At 44.9% G+C, this 13,684-nt stretch overlaps 1 protein-coding gene across 1 annotated transcript in view; it reads right to left on the reverse strand.

Moving 5' to 3' along the window:
• Positions 1-1,525: 1,525 nt before the first annotated feature.
• The window catches only part of MREG (melanoregulin), a 45,262-nt gene continuing 33,103 nt past the window's right edge, over positions 1,526-13,684 (reverse strand). The window contains exons 3-5 of the mRNA XM_038421934.2: positions 7,100-7,190; positions 3,604-3,767; positions 1,526-3,230 (exon numbers count right to left, since the gene is read on the reverse strand). Of these exons, the coding sequence (XP_038277862.1) occupies positions 3,096-3,230; positions 3,604-3,767; positions 7,100-7,190 (390 nt within the window). The 3' untranslated portion in view covers positions 1,526-3,095. The remainder of the gene's footprint in view (positions 3,231-3,603; positions 3,768-7,099; positions 7,191-13,684) is intronic.

Raw genomic sequence — 13,684 nt, forward strand, 5'->3', positions numbered from 1 at the left:
GCCTTGAGAAAAGAAGGCGGGGGGGGGGAGAGGGGAGCTGATAATCTTTACATACTTTAAACGGCTGTTATAATGTGGACGGTGATCAACTGTTCCTTATGCGCACTGAAGATATGACAAGTAATAATGGGCTTAATCTGCAGCAAAAGAAAATTAGGAAAAAACTAACTAACTATAAGTGTGGTTAAATTCTGGAATAGGCTTCAGAATCCCTATCATTGGAGGTTTTTAAGAACAGGTTGGCCAAACACCTGTCAGGGATGCTCTAGGTTTACTTGGTCCTGCTTCAGCACCAAGTGGCTGAATTTGAAGACTTTTTGAGATCCCTTCTGGTCCTGCATGTCTATAAATCTACAAAAAGAAAAGGAGTACTTGTGGCACCTTAGAGACTAACAAATTTATTAGAGCATAAGCTTTCGTGAGCTACAGCTCACTTCATCGGATGCATTTGGTGATTAAACCTCCCCTCTGTTTTTTCCACCAAATGCATCCGATGAAGTGAGCTGTAGCTCACGAAAGCTTATGCTCTAATAAATTTGTTAGTCTCTAAGGTGCCACAAGTACTCCTTTTCTTTTTGCGAATACAGACTAACACGGCTGCTACTCTAAAACCTATAAATCTACAGGGACCCAATGCAGTAGGTGAGCTCTGAGCACACTTACTGAATTGGGCCATACAAGCAAGTTAAGTGGAGGAATGCCAATCTTCCCTCATTTTGCATCGCTCTGGGGCTTTGGTGTCTGGACACCTCAAGTGGGGCTGCAGTGCACATGCCCAGAAGCAGAAACATTGGCACCTAGGGAAATTTTACTGCAAAAAATATAGGTGCTGAGCGAATTTAGGCACCTATAGGATTCAACAGCAGCTGAGCAGAGGCTTTTGAACCCCAAAGAGGCCTGATTCTGAGATATAGACTCCTAGAATGGCAGTTAGATGCCTAAAGCCTTTTGTGAATCTAGCCCCTAGCTGCTGTTTGTGACTTTAAACTGCCCCCTCCTCAATAGGGCAGAATTCTCAGAGGAGTTTGAGTGAGGTTTCCAAATCCCAGTGTGGCTGGGGTGCCTAATCCTCACAGGGTCCTTTGAAAAACTCAGCTGTACTTCCTATGGAGGGCAGAACTCCCGCTGAATTGCACGAGGGACACAAAGTTAGGTTTGCTTAAATTACATCGCTCAGGGCTGTGAAAACGGTCACGCCCTGTGCTGAGTAATTAAGCTGACCTAAGCCATGGTGTAGGCTGCAGAGTGAAGATCTCTTTGGTTGACTTAGCTGCTGCCTTTCAGAGAGGCAGACTTACTGCAGTGACAGAAGAACTCCTTCCGTCTCCGTAGCAAGTGTCTGCATTCCAACGGCACCGCTGTAGCATTTCTAGTGTAGACACACTGTGAGTGTCATGCACAGGTGCATGAAGTAGATGCTCTGCATTCCCCCAGCCACTCACACAGTTAGGGAAATTCCTTTTTTTTTTTTTGGTTGAAAAAGACTCGCTGAAGAGGCAAACACTCCCTCACATGAGAACTTTGCCTGATTGTCACAGAACTTTGTGTTTATTAAAGTAAGGTTTCATCAATGTACAGAACTGACAAAAAATTTCCAGGAAGATTGACAAACATTTACAATTCATATATATTTTAACACTGTAGGTATAAACAAATAAAAGTTCTAACTTGCTATTTTGTTTCCTGGGAAGCCTCCAATGAAGCCAACTCTCTCAGCTGGCCACTCTGCAGCAGTTCTATTAACCAGTGATGAACAAGAACTCTTACTTATTCTTAACATTCAATGTTGTAAAATTATTGCTTATTACCAGATAAAACAGCAAGATGACAAAGGGTCATTATTAAAAATCTCATGTCACAAGCTTTGTAACAGCATACTACTTTACACAATACACTCATCTTTTTTTCCCATTTAAAATAATGCAGTTATGACGACCAAGGTTTTCCAAAAGCAGCTAGTGATTTTGGGTGCCCAACCAGAGACGCCTTAAAGAGTCAAGTTGAGTATCAAAGAATGGAGGCATCCCAACATCACTAATCACTTTGGAAGGTCTTGGCCGATTTGTTTACAAAGATCCAATGAAAAAGTTTCCGTAACCCAGCATCACACGTGCTTTGCAAAACAAGTCTTTAGAAGAGAATCTCACTGGGAGCTAAGCTTGGAATCAGGATCCTTCACTGGCTTCATGCTTGAGTTACAGAGCTCAGTCCTGGACAACCAGTTTTCAATCTCGGGGGGGAGATGCCAGCCGAAGGAATAGGATTTGATTTTCTGCCACCACTTGCAAGAGTAGCTACAGACCTGAATAAATAAGAAGGGAAGGGATATTCTCTTCCTGTACCCGCATCAGAATCTTACCGCATCATTGGACAAGGGCAGTTCTTGACACATGCAACTAAATCCACTCAGACTTACTCACCCACTCACTGCCTATTGAACCTTCCCACTGCCTAGTATGATCAGCCCCCATGTGTCTTACCTTGGCTGCTGAGGGAACTGGGGAAGATAAAGTATCATTTACATAATGCACAATACACTCCATTTTGGTCGAGGGATGAGACCACCATGGGGAGAGGTTTAATAAGTTTCTAGTCAAAGGCGGTTAAAATAAAGAGTCTCTCAGAGGTTCTCCTGACTACAAAGGACAATGTAGGGAACATCCTGTTATGAGATGCCACTGGAAGCCACCGGAAATATAGAACTTTATATGCTGCTCTAACTAGAGGCATCCCAGCCTTTGCAACACTTTGTACAGTGGGTTCCCTCCTCCCCAAACACATGCCAATGTCCTTGCTCAGACATTGGTCTCTCATATTCTTCCACCCGCAAAACTCTGGTTCATAGCAGCACTTGCTCCTTTCCACTGAGAGGCATCCCTGCAAGGCCCACTCTTAGCTCCCCTGGATCTTTTTGATTGTGCCACCCTTGCGCTCCTTGCTCACAATAAAGTCATTTTACTTGGGCACTCTGCTCTTGTGGATCCACTCATGTCCTCTGAAGGAAAGAAATCACATCACTTTGGCTAACCTCAGTGAGTAAGCCAACTCCCGTGAGGGAAAGGAAATCCAGCACACCTCCTGCCCAAGCAGTCTCTTCAGGGCAATGGAGCAAGGACGTGCTGCATTTCTTTCGGATTGTCTTCCACTTTCGCTGCCCTGGGTCTCTTTGGGTAGGCGATGCTGGCCATCTTAAAGAATTCATCAGCAGCGTCCAGTGCAATAAGACGATCCTGTCAAAATAATGGAGTCATCAGAATTGCTGGTATCCCTGACTTTGCAACAGTTTCCATTCAAAAATGCCCTCTCAGACAGGCTTGAAAAGACATAAGGCCTCATCCTTCACAGTGTCATGTCTCCAAGAGAAATAATGGCATAAAACTGGAGTAACTCTCAGCTGAATCAGGCTCATGGCCTATAGTGCAGACATGTTTCTATTTGTGCCCAAGCAGGCCACCAGTGCAATCTTGGACTGAACAGTCATATCTGGGAGACTGAGGTACATGGGGCCTTTGATCCTGTGCATTTCACTACTCGTGCCACTTTTGTGACCTCATTAGCAGAGACAGAGAGGGTTAGATAAGAAAGGAATGTTTAGCTACCTACCACCACAAAGAGGTATCGCTCAGAGAGCTCCCAGCTGTTTGGGAAAATGTTTGTCTCCTCAGAGATCTTTAACAGGATCTCCCGGGCTTTGCTCATGTTCTGAGAATCGCTGATGATGCTAAGTTTAGTCACTGATAACAGGGAGTCTGCTTCCTTCTGAAACCCTAGGACAGAGATGATCAGTCCAGTTTAAATGAAAGGCACAAAACATGGCAGGATGTAAGTGGGCAATAACATTACTGCAAAGGACCAACCAACCCAATCCAGCTCTCGGCTAGTAGACAGCTCGGTATATATTCCCCCTCTGCCTTGTGTGTTTGCCTTTTAGTGTTCCTATTTTATACCCCATGACAGGAAAAAATAAAACACACTTGGATAAAATGAACGAGCATTTCCTCTGAGCAGGATCCACTGTGTACCCTTGCTGTAGGGTGAACAGGAGGCCACCAGTGAGATAACATTTAAAAGTGCAACACATGCATTGTGCTTTCCTGATTAAGGGGCATCTTTACTTGTGCTGATTCAGTCTTTGCCTGCTCCCTGTGTGCATAGACAGTGAATACATTCAGTCTAGGCTAGGTGGCCTGCTCTTTTCATGATCCAGCAAGTCCCAGAGCTGCTGATGGAACTGAACATATTCAGCACCTCTCAGGCCAACCCCCCCCCCCCAACCAACCGAAGGGGAAAAGCAACTCTGCAAGAGTAAACATGCAGGTGGTTGTTTGGTACTGAAACAGTCAGCATGGTTTTGTTTTGTTTTTTTAATTAGAGAAGCATCTGTGGGAAGAAAGTGACTTGGAATGTAATCTTCATGATCTGCCCATAACCCTGGCCCCAGGAAGTGTGAGACTATCAGTAGGACTTTTATGATGCTGCAAAGTCTGTCTGGGCTTGTGGTTAAAGCATGGGAGTGGGAGTCAGGAGATCTGGGGGTTTATATCTAGTTTTGTTATTGACTTTGTGTAGGCCCATCAAATCATGTGCTTTGTGTCTCATGTTTCCCCACCGCAGTCTGTAAGATAGAGAATTTCTTGTACATCACAGGGGTGGTAGTGTTTGAAAAGGATGTTGTGCTAGTATAGATTTTAGAGTATAGTACTTTATATCCAAGGACCCCAGGGCATTATGGTTCTGTAATAAGCGATACGTAGGAGCTAACTTAGTCTGGTTGATAAAGGTTAACAATGATTCACAGTTCCAGTGCATAAGATTCCCTCCATCATCACGTTTCGGAAAATAAATTCCTTTGCTCTTAGTGGTCATGTCCTTGCAAAGGCAAAAAGCCCAGGAACTGACACCCAAGGGATGCAGTTCCCCTGTGCCCGAGATAGACTTCCACGTGAGCAGTCCAAAATCACTGTCTTCCTGATCTGCCAGAATTTTGCATCTATCTTGCCCAGATGTCAATAACTACACAAGGCCATGGGGACCCTGGCCCCACATATCATTGCAGTTTCCTCCAGAGGACCAGCCAGATGTGTTTTGATCACAAGGTGGATTTAACTCTTTCCAGGACAACTAGGCAAAGCAGTGGAAAGAAAAGGGCATTGCCAAATAGTTTTATTCATTTAAACCCTATTTAAAATTGCTTTACAGTTCTTCAGATCGGCTGGTATTAACCAGAGGAGGAAAATGGATAATTTCACAACACTTTCATCAGAAAAAGAGATTTGGGAAAAATATAGTTTTAAAGAAATCAGTGCTCTTTCATTTTGAGCTGCCTTGCTCTTAAAAAGACAGGATAATCCCTGACCCGATCGTCCAAATAGCCTGGGGACAGGGATTTTATTTGAATAATCAGGAATTTGGTTAATCAAGGGGGCTGGACCCAGCCAGACATTCAGCAGCAGGGTGGCCTCCCCCAGGACTGGGGGCTCATCCTTCTCCTCTGCAATCCTGGCCGGGGTCTCTGCCCCACTCCCGTGTCAGCAGGACTGCAGAGGCTCCCTGCACTGCCACAGGGTGGGTAACATCCAACTCCTGCAGGCACAAGGAGCAGAGACCCCTGGGCAGGACTCTGCTAGGACTGCAGATCCTTGGCCCTCCCCTGCACCTGCAGGTACTGGGTGTCACCAGGAGCCCTCTGCAGCTCACCTGTCACGGCACTGCTCGCTCACTCCTGTGCCAGAGAGGCTGCAGAGGGCTCCTGGTTCTGCCACAGGAGCCATTCAACAGGGTGGACAGCGAATGGATCTGGATAACACGGCAGTTTGGATAATAGGGGTTGGGATAAATGGGAGTATACTGTATACCACATCATGATGCAGGCGTCAAATAGACAAACACCATGCATGTTGTGGCAGAGTAGAGGGGACACCCCCTTTCCTATCTGGTGGAGCACCTACTGCCACTCTGTGTAACCACCATAGGCAATTTTTTGACTCGTGGACCCACTCAGAGTTTACAGAGTGTGACAGGGTCAGGCCAGAGGGCTACAGGTGAGTGATCAAAGGAAGATATATTAGCCCCAGATTAAGCAGATCCCTTTACTCTCAGTAAGATAATGGGCTGTTCCAGAACAATCAGGAAGTTGCTGGAACCAATTAAGGCAGGCTAATTAGGACTCCTGGAGCCAATTAAGAAGCTACCAGAATCAATTAGGACAGGCAGGCTAATCAGGGCACCTGGTTTTAAAAAGGACCTCACTTCAGTTAGTGAGGTGCATGCGAGGAGCTGGGAGCAAGAGGCGCGCAAGAAGCTGAGAGTGAGTAGGCGTACTGCTGGAGGACTGAGAAGTACAAGCATTATCAGACATCAGGAGGAAGGTCCAGTGGTGAGGATAAAGAAAGTGTTGGGAGGAGGTCATGGGGAAGTAGCCCAGGGAGTTGTAGCTGTCACGCAGCTGCAATCCACAGGGCTCTGGGCTGGAACCCAGAATAGAGGGCTGGCCAGGGTTCCCCCTATTTCCTCCAACTCCCTATTTGATATAAGAGGAGTTGACCTGAACTGTGGGTGCCACCAGAGGGGAAGGTCTCTGGCCTGTCTCCTGACCCATTAGGTGGGCCAGCAGAGACTGTGGGGATTGTTCTCCTCCTTTTCCCCATGCTGGCCAGTGATGAGGTTAGCTGAGCGAACGGCAGCTTTGTGCCACTAACAAAAGGAGCCAAACGGAGGACGGCCGTGAACCTCTGAGGCGAGCAAATCTGCCAGAGAGTGCAAAACCCACCAAGGCAGAGGAGGAACTTTGTCACAAGAGCCAGTGGCCAGACCCCTCCTCCAAGCCCGCCCACCCACGAGCTGCTGCAGAGAACCATAGGACGGCACTGCTTTGCACGGTGCGGCAGGCAGGAGGGAAAGGACCCAGTGTCCCTCTGCACTACCTCTTTCCAACTGCACCCCTCTTCAGTGAAGCCTTGGTGGCTCTGTCATTTTGCATCTATGCAAAACAAAAGAACGGGGGAGAGGGGAGATTACCCCAAGATATGAAGGCATCAGTAACAGCCTTTGCTGAACAGCTGTGCTGCTGCAAATAAAATAGCCATGACCTTGAGTTTACCTAATTCTTCCAAAATACGTTTCCATCTGCTTCTCACTTCCCTTCGGATTTGCCGCAAGGTATAGATGTCGTAGTTCAGTTTTTGCCATTCCTGCAAGGCAAGGGGAGAACAGATTCAGCCTTCTTCACTCTGTATGGCTCATCCCACCTGGCTCTTTTCCAGTGATTTCTACTCCCAGCGACCCAGCCACATTCATAGGTCTATGACAGAGTAACGTCTCACTCCACAGGTCTGTTCCCCATGTGGATTTATGGCCATAGCTGCTTACTTTACCAATTAAAATAATTTTTTACTATTTTAACCTTCTTGCCACTGGAGTCAATACATCTATGGGAGAATGGGCATGAGTTTGGCTCAAGCATCAACATAATTAACTAAAGTTCCAATCACAAGGCTTAGTGTAACTGCATTTTAAAATATGTGCTCATCTTTCTATAGCAGTGGACCTACAGCTGGCTGAAAAGTGTGAAGTATTGTCACTGAAAAAATGCTGAAACAAGGTTGTTGTTGTTTTTTTTTAAATCAAGAACAGAAAGCTAAAAACTACAAAACGCTTCTATTTCTGTTGAAAAACCAGAACACTTCCATTCCTCCACCCCCAGAAAAGGCCATTTTTTCCCATCAAAAACAAATGGACTAGAACATTTCAGCTGGTCTGATTTGGACCCAGTTCTTTTCCCACTGAAGTCACTGACCTAACTCCTATTTATTTCAATGGAAGTTAGGTTGATCTCTTCAAAACATGGACAAGCTCTACTCAACATTAGTTAAACTTAAATTTCCTTGTGACTATATTCTGTCCTCAGTTACACTGGTATAATCCCTAAGAAACTCCATTGTCTTCAAGTTGTACTGTATTGCAGAATATAGTCTATAATTTTTGAAAACTTTACCCATGATTTATGGGTCCAATAGCTGAAAATGGACTCCTCATTTTGGGCAGGGGAAAGAAAGAGGGGAATAATCTAGAAACAGAGCCCAGCCCTCTCCTGGATTCTGCAATGCTAACCTAGGAAGCAGAACAAGGTGTGCTGGAGGGGACTGGTTCATTCCCACTCCCACTCAGTTGGTCTGAAGCCCAGCTGAAACCCTAGATATATCTCCCATCAAAGAGCTTTTTCTGGAATTTGGAGAGAGACAAAAAGCTGTTCCTGTGATGATCTCTTATCTAGTTATACCAGACGTTCCATTGCAACTTATTTTCCCAGGCTTCTAACTTCTAAAGAAATGGCACCTTTTGCTTGCAATTTTCCATGTCTGATCACAACCCACAGAATTTGTGGTTTTATTTTTAAAGCTTGAGCATAACCCAGTGACACATTTCAATTAGGCCAGGGCCAGATTTGCAGAAGAGCTCAGCTCCTATTTAGACACCTAAATTAAGATTTTCAGAAGTGTTTAGAGAACAATGGAAATTGAGCCCTTTAGATAACCTGGCCCACTCTTATTTAAATAGCCAAAAAAGCAAGATATTTGTTTTGTCCATGCTTAAGTCAGAAATGGCTGATTTTTACAAGGACTTATTGGTACTGAGGACTAGTCTTCAAGCTAGTGTTGTCTATTAACAGTTAAAAATGACTGAACAACTGGGTTTGCAGATGCAATTTCCATTTAATTTAGAGTTACTATGCAATTTGTTGTGCTGCGGAATACAAAATATCCATGCTTTTAGTGTCATTTTGTACTAATCTTTTAATCTGGTATCCCACACCTGAGTAAACTTTTGACCCTGGAACTGTAAAAGTGACATTAGTATTTCAATTGACATTACAGAGATTAAATGCCAACACTTATTTATAGAACATCACAACTGTGCACACACCAGTCAGGAAATGCAACAAAAGTAAGATTCCCCTAGTAATCACAGCACTCCCACAGTGCATGTGGCCCGGTTCTGACCTCTGATACAAGTATGCAGTTGTATATTTGGGGTTGAGTTGGACCTCTTATACACTGAAGTATCCATTTAATATAGTAACTGGTCATCCAAAATACACTCTGTCCTTTGCTACCTGTGATTACTAATATAAACATGTTAAATGTATACCTGAACGTTAGTCCATTTTGCAGAGTAGAACCTGTGTAAAAATGGCATGAAGGGGTGGACAGGTGTCAATCTTTTTAATCTCTTAATTATTTCCCCATTTAATGTACTCAGTTTACAAGTAACCACCAGCCCTATGTGAATTCAACCTAGGGTCTAAAAATCCAACTGGATTCTTTTCACCTTATCAAATCAGCACAATAAAGTTCAGTAAGACCTGTGGCCACTGTCTTCCAATTATGCAAACACCTGTGTAGTCTGTGGATTTGCACAGGTTAAGTAATTGGTAATCCAGACCTTTGATACATAAAATGGAATTGAATTCAGATCACTTTCCTACTTGTATTAATTCTCTCTGTCAAAAATCCCTAGTAAACTTATGACAGGTTTCAGAGTAGCAGCCGTATTAGGCAATGGAAACAGCAAAAAGAAAAGGAGGACTTGTGGCACCTTAGAGACTAACAAATTTATTTGAGCATAAGCTTTCATGAGCTACAGCCCATTTCATTGGATGCAGTGAGCTGTAGTACGAAAGCTTATGCTCAAATAAATACTCATAACGTTCATCTTTTGGGCTGTATATTTCCAAGTCTGACCTCTGCTCACAGGGTGAAGACTTTTGGAAAGTTTAAGCAATGATGGTTCAGCTTCTCTCCAATCCCCATAACCACCCCATACACACACTTTCCTCCTCTAAAAACAAAACAGACACCTCACTTAGAAAGGCAAAAAGCCATCTATAGAAGGAATGGGCCGGGGGAGGGCGATGTGCAAACACCTGGACATTTAATTACAATCAAAACCAGTTAAATTACATATGTGAGATCAGATATGTTTAACCATGACAGAGGAGACAGATGTCACCAACAGCCAATCAGAAAGCTGTATTGTATGCCTGACTTTCTAATCCCATTTCACCATTATAATAAAAAGAGTGTTACAGACAGCTGTATACAATGTACCTTTCCCTGCACATTTGTGTACATCTTGTTCATTAACATGCCATTTTAATTAGAGTAATTTTTATATGTCCTAATTTCCAGAAATTTAAGAGCCATTAACTAAAATTATAGAGCATGTCAGGATCAATTAAAGAAGGGAGAGTGATTTGCCAGTAAAATGCATTATGTTGATAATTTTCCTACAATTACACAGAAAGTCTGCAAGAGAAACTTCTCATTTTTAATAGGTAACTACTAATAGGTAAATGCTAATTTAGCTTTTCCTTTTCCCCCTTCCCCCCCCCTTTTTTTTTTAATTTAAGCAGGCATTAAAAACCACTTTAAATATTTGTTCTGGTTTTTCCTAAAGGCTGCTTTTGCTTAAATTTGCTCCAAAATAACAAAACTGGTTTTAATTCATGCCAGGTTAAAAAAACAAAACCCAAAACTTCACATTCTGTCCTATTTTGATTTAGTATGCTGGGAATTTTTAAAGGGAATTAAGGACATTCTTAATCCAAAACAAGTGTCCACCCCACCAACTTGCACTGAAATAAGGAGGGGGAGGGGGAAGGGGAAAAGGTGTGAATTAAAACCAATTAGGTATTTTGATCAAGTGTGAGTGCAGATGGAGCATGGGGTTCTGTTTGCTTTTTACCCAGAAATATCATAGTTAGCAGAAGGATTGGACAACTGGAGTGGGCTCAGTCTCTGCTCTGACTTGATAGGTCAGACATGTTTTAATCTTTCACATTCACACATTCCTTTCAAGTGTTTTTTAAAAGTTTGGAATTAAAACAAAATATCCAAAAATTCCATGTGCTCTCAATTACTAGTTTTTATTGCTCTTGTGAGGACAGAGCCTCCCTAGTTCTCCAGCCCACTCCACCCCCCAAGAGTCCTGCAGCAAAAACACAGAAAGAGCGAGTTTTTAAGAGAAACAGAAAAGCAGAAATTCCATTCCATGGAACCATATTGACACCCCCCCCATCTACCCTCTGGAGTCATCAGCAAGGTTGAGATGTTTAGATCCACAGCACGGAGCTAAAAGAGTAACTGATAGCAGTAGTAGGCTGTTATTTTCTGTGTGGAGCAGCCCATACAAGAGGATGAGACACTCTTTGCCACTGGGTCTCACAGCTATTTACTAGCCTACACGGGAATGTTGAGACTCAGGAATCCTGAGTTCTAGTCCCTGTTCTGGAAGGATGTGCGCTCTGGGGGCTACAGATCCTTCTGCCCCAACTCATCCGCAAATTGCTTTCTCTTCATGCTCTCAGTTTGGGTCCAGAGGCCACAGTGGTACCCCGCAATGAGGAGGCGATATTGCAGAGAAAGTCTTGCTCAGCCCCAGCAGCTCTTGAATGCAGCACGCTCAGGGACAATAGCGGGGATGGCACATGCATAGTCTAGCTGGCACATAGCAGCTGTGCTGGGAGGTGATGGAGTGTGCTCAGTGAAGACAGACTCTTCAGAGATGTCACCACTGTTTTCTCTTCCGAGTTTGTGGGAACTGAAATTTTCAGAAGCTTATAACCTGACCAGATTTTCACAAGCAAAGCCACATCCCTGGAACTAGGACAACCTTCCTGCCAAATATCAAGTCCCTGCTGCAAAGCTTGGGCATGCTTGAGCTTTTCAGTGAAGTTACTGTAAGAAATTGGAATCGGCTGAACAACTCCCTCTCCCACAACCCCTCTGGAAGAAAAGATTAACCTGAGGCAGATACCCAATGAAGGAAATTTCAGCCTGAACTATTACCGTTTGGTAAAGCTAAAGGCAACTGTAAACAGGGTCTGATAATGGAAGTGAAGTTTGCCTGACATTATAGCCCTCAATACCTGCTCTACCTAAAATGACTCGTGACAACACCTGCGTGTTACTAGGAGACAAACTGGATGTGATGTTTCCATATTGCCACATCTAGCATATTCATACTTCGAGCATCTTGTGTAATTACTGTGCGCGCCTCTGTACTGGAATGGGGAAGGGCCTTGGGTGCACTGAGTGGAAGGACTCCATGTTCTTCCACTGATGACTCAAGACATTTGGGTACCAGTCATATTTAGAGCAGGGTGGGGAGTGATCCATCAAATTGAGGCTCAAGCAAGAAAGGATGAAGACAAGGATGTCTCACTCATTTTCTCCTGACTCACTAACCAACTCTCTCACCCTGCCACGTCACAGAGGCAGGTGGGTGTGGGCTGCCGACTCCTTGCACCTGTGATAAGCTAGGTTTACAGGACCAAGGATCCAGATCTTACCTTAGTAATGCATAAAAGAGTTTTAGGCGGAGATTGTCAGTTTAGCCAAGGAGGGGGAGTTAGCCACACCTCTCCCACTGAAATCCATGGAATTAGGAGCTAAATCCCTTAACTGATTTTGAACATACAAGCCCCAGTTTCCAGCACAGTACCAAGTAGGTGCATTCTCTCTGCTCATTATTTGGCAGTCACCAGCCATTGCTGCCCTTTCTCCTTATTGCCGTCTTGTCACGATGCCAATGTGTGATTAAAGCTGAACTCCAGCACAGCACTGAACCATAGGCACATGAGCCAAAAAAAGAGCCAAGAAAAGAAACAGCCCTGCAGTTATCATCACACCTGGGTTTAGAACTGGGACTGGGACACCCGGACCAAGAGAACCATCCCCATGATTCTGGCAGCCCCAGCAGTTTGCAGGCTGGTCTCACTTCTCCCTCGGGACTGGCCTGGTAAAGAGTGGCTCCAAGATCAGGGAGTGCAGAAGTGGCTGAAGGCCACTTTCTACACACTGGCCCACCCAGCTGCACTAAGTGCTCCTCAGTCACACGTCTGGCCCTGTGAGTTTGAAGTTGGTGACATCAGAGAAAAACTCCGGGCTCGCCAGTCCTGGAACTGGACAGCTATAATATGTGAGAGAACTAGCAACAACCATCTAGCAAGATCCTCAGTAGCCTGCGGGTGGCATCAAAGGAAATTAACTTAGAATGAATTCAAGGACTCTGAATAGGGAACAAACCAAGCTGGAACTGCGACCAGGTCTCGGGGAAGAAGAGACAGCACAAAGGGACCCACATCTAGGAAGAAGAATCCTAGATAAGAACAGAGGCACTAATCCCTCCTATTGCCTGCCTCATTGGTCTGAAAGTTATAAAGAAGCCAAGCCATAAAACACATGCTCAGTTGTCACTTGTATACATCTCCCACTGAAATCAGACATAGGCACTATCTACAGTATCTTAAGTCAGAATTTGTCTCTATCATGCAGTGTCTAATAAAGGGGTAGGCAAACTTTTTGGCCTGAGGGCCACATCTGGGTGAGGAAATTGCTTGCAGGGCCGGGGCAGGAGGTTGAGGTGCGGGGGAAGAGTGCAGGGTATGGGAGGGGGCTCAGGTCAGGAAGTTGGGGTGCAGGAGGGGTGTGGAGTGGCAGGGGGCTCAGGGCAGGGAGTTGGGGTGCAGGAGGGGTTCAGGGTCCAGCCCAGCACGGCTTACTAGAGCAGCTCTGGGGTGGCAGTGGCACGAACTGGGGCCAGGGCAGGCTCTCTGCATGCCTGCCCTGACCCTGGCCCCCCGCTGCTCCGGGAAGCGGCCGGCACCACGTCCCTGCATGGTCCT

Source organism: Dermochelys coriacea, chromosome 11, assembly GCF_009764565.3.
Source record: "Dermochelys coriacea isolate rDerCor1 chromosome 11, rDerCor1.pri.v4, whole genome shotgun sequence".
Classification (NCBI taxonomy): domain Eukaryota; kingdom Metazoa; phylum Chordata; order Testudines; family Dermochelyidae; genus Dermochelys; species Dermochelys coriacea.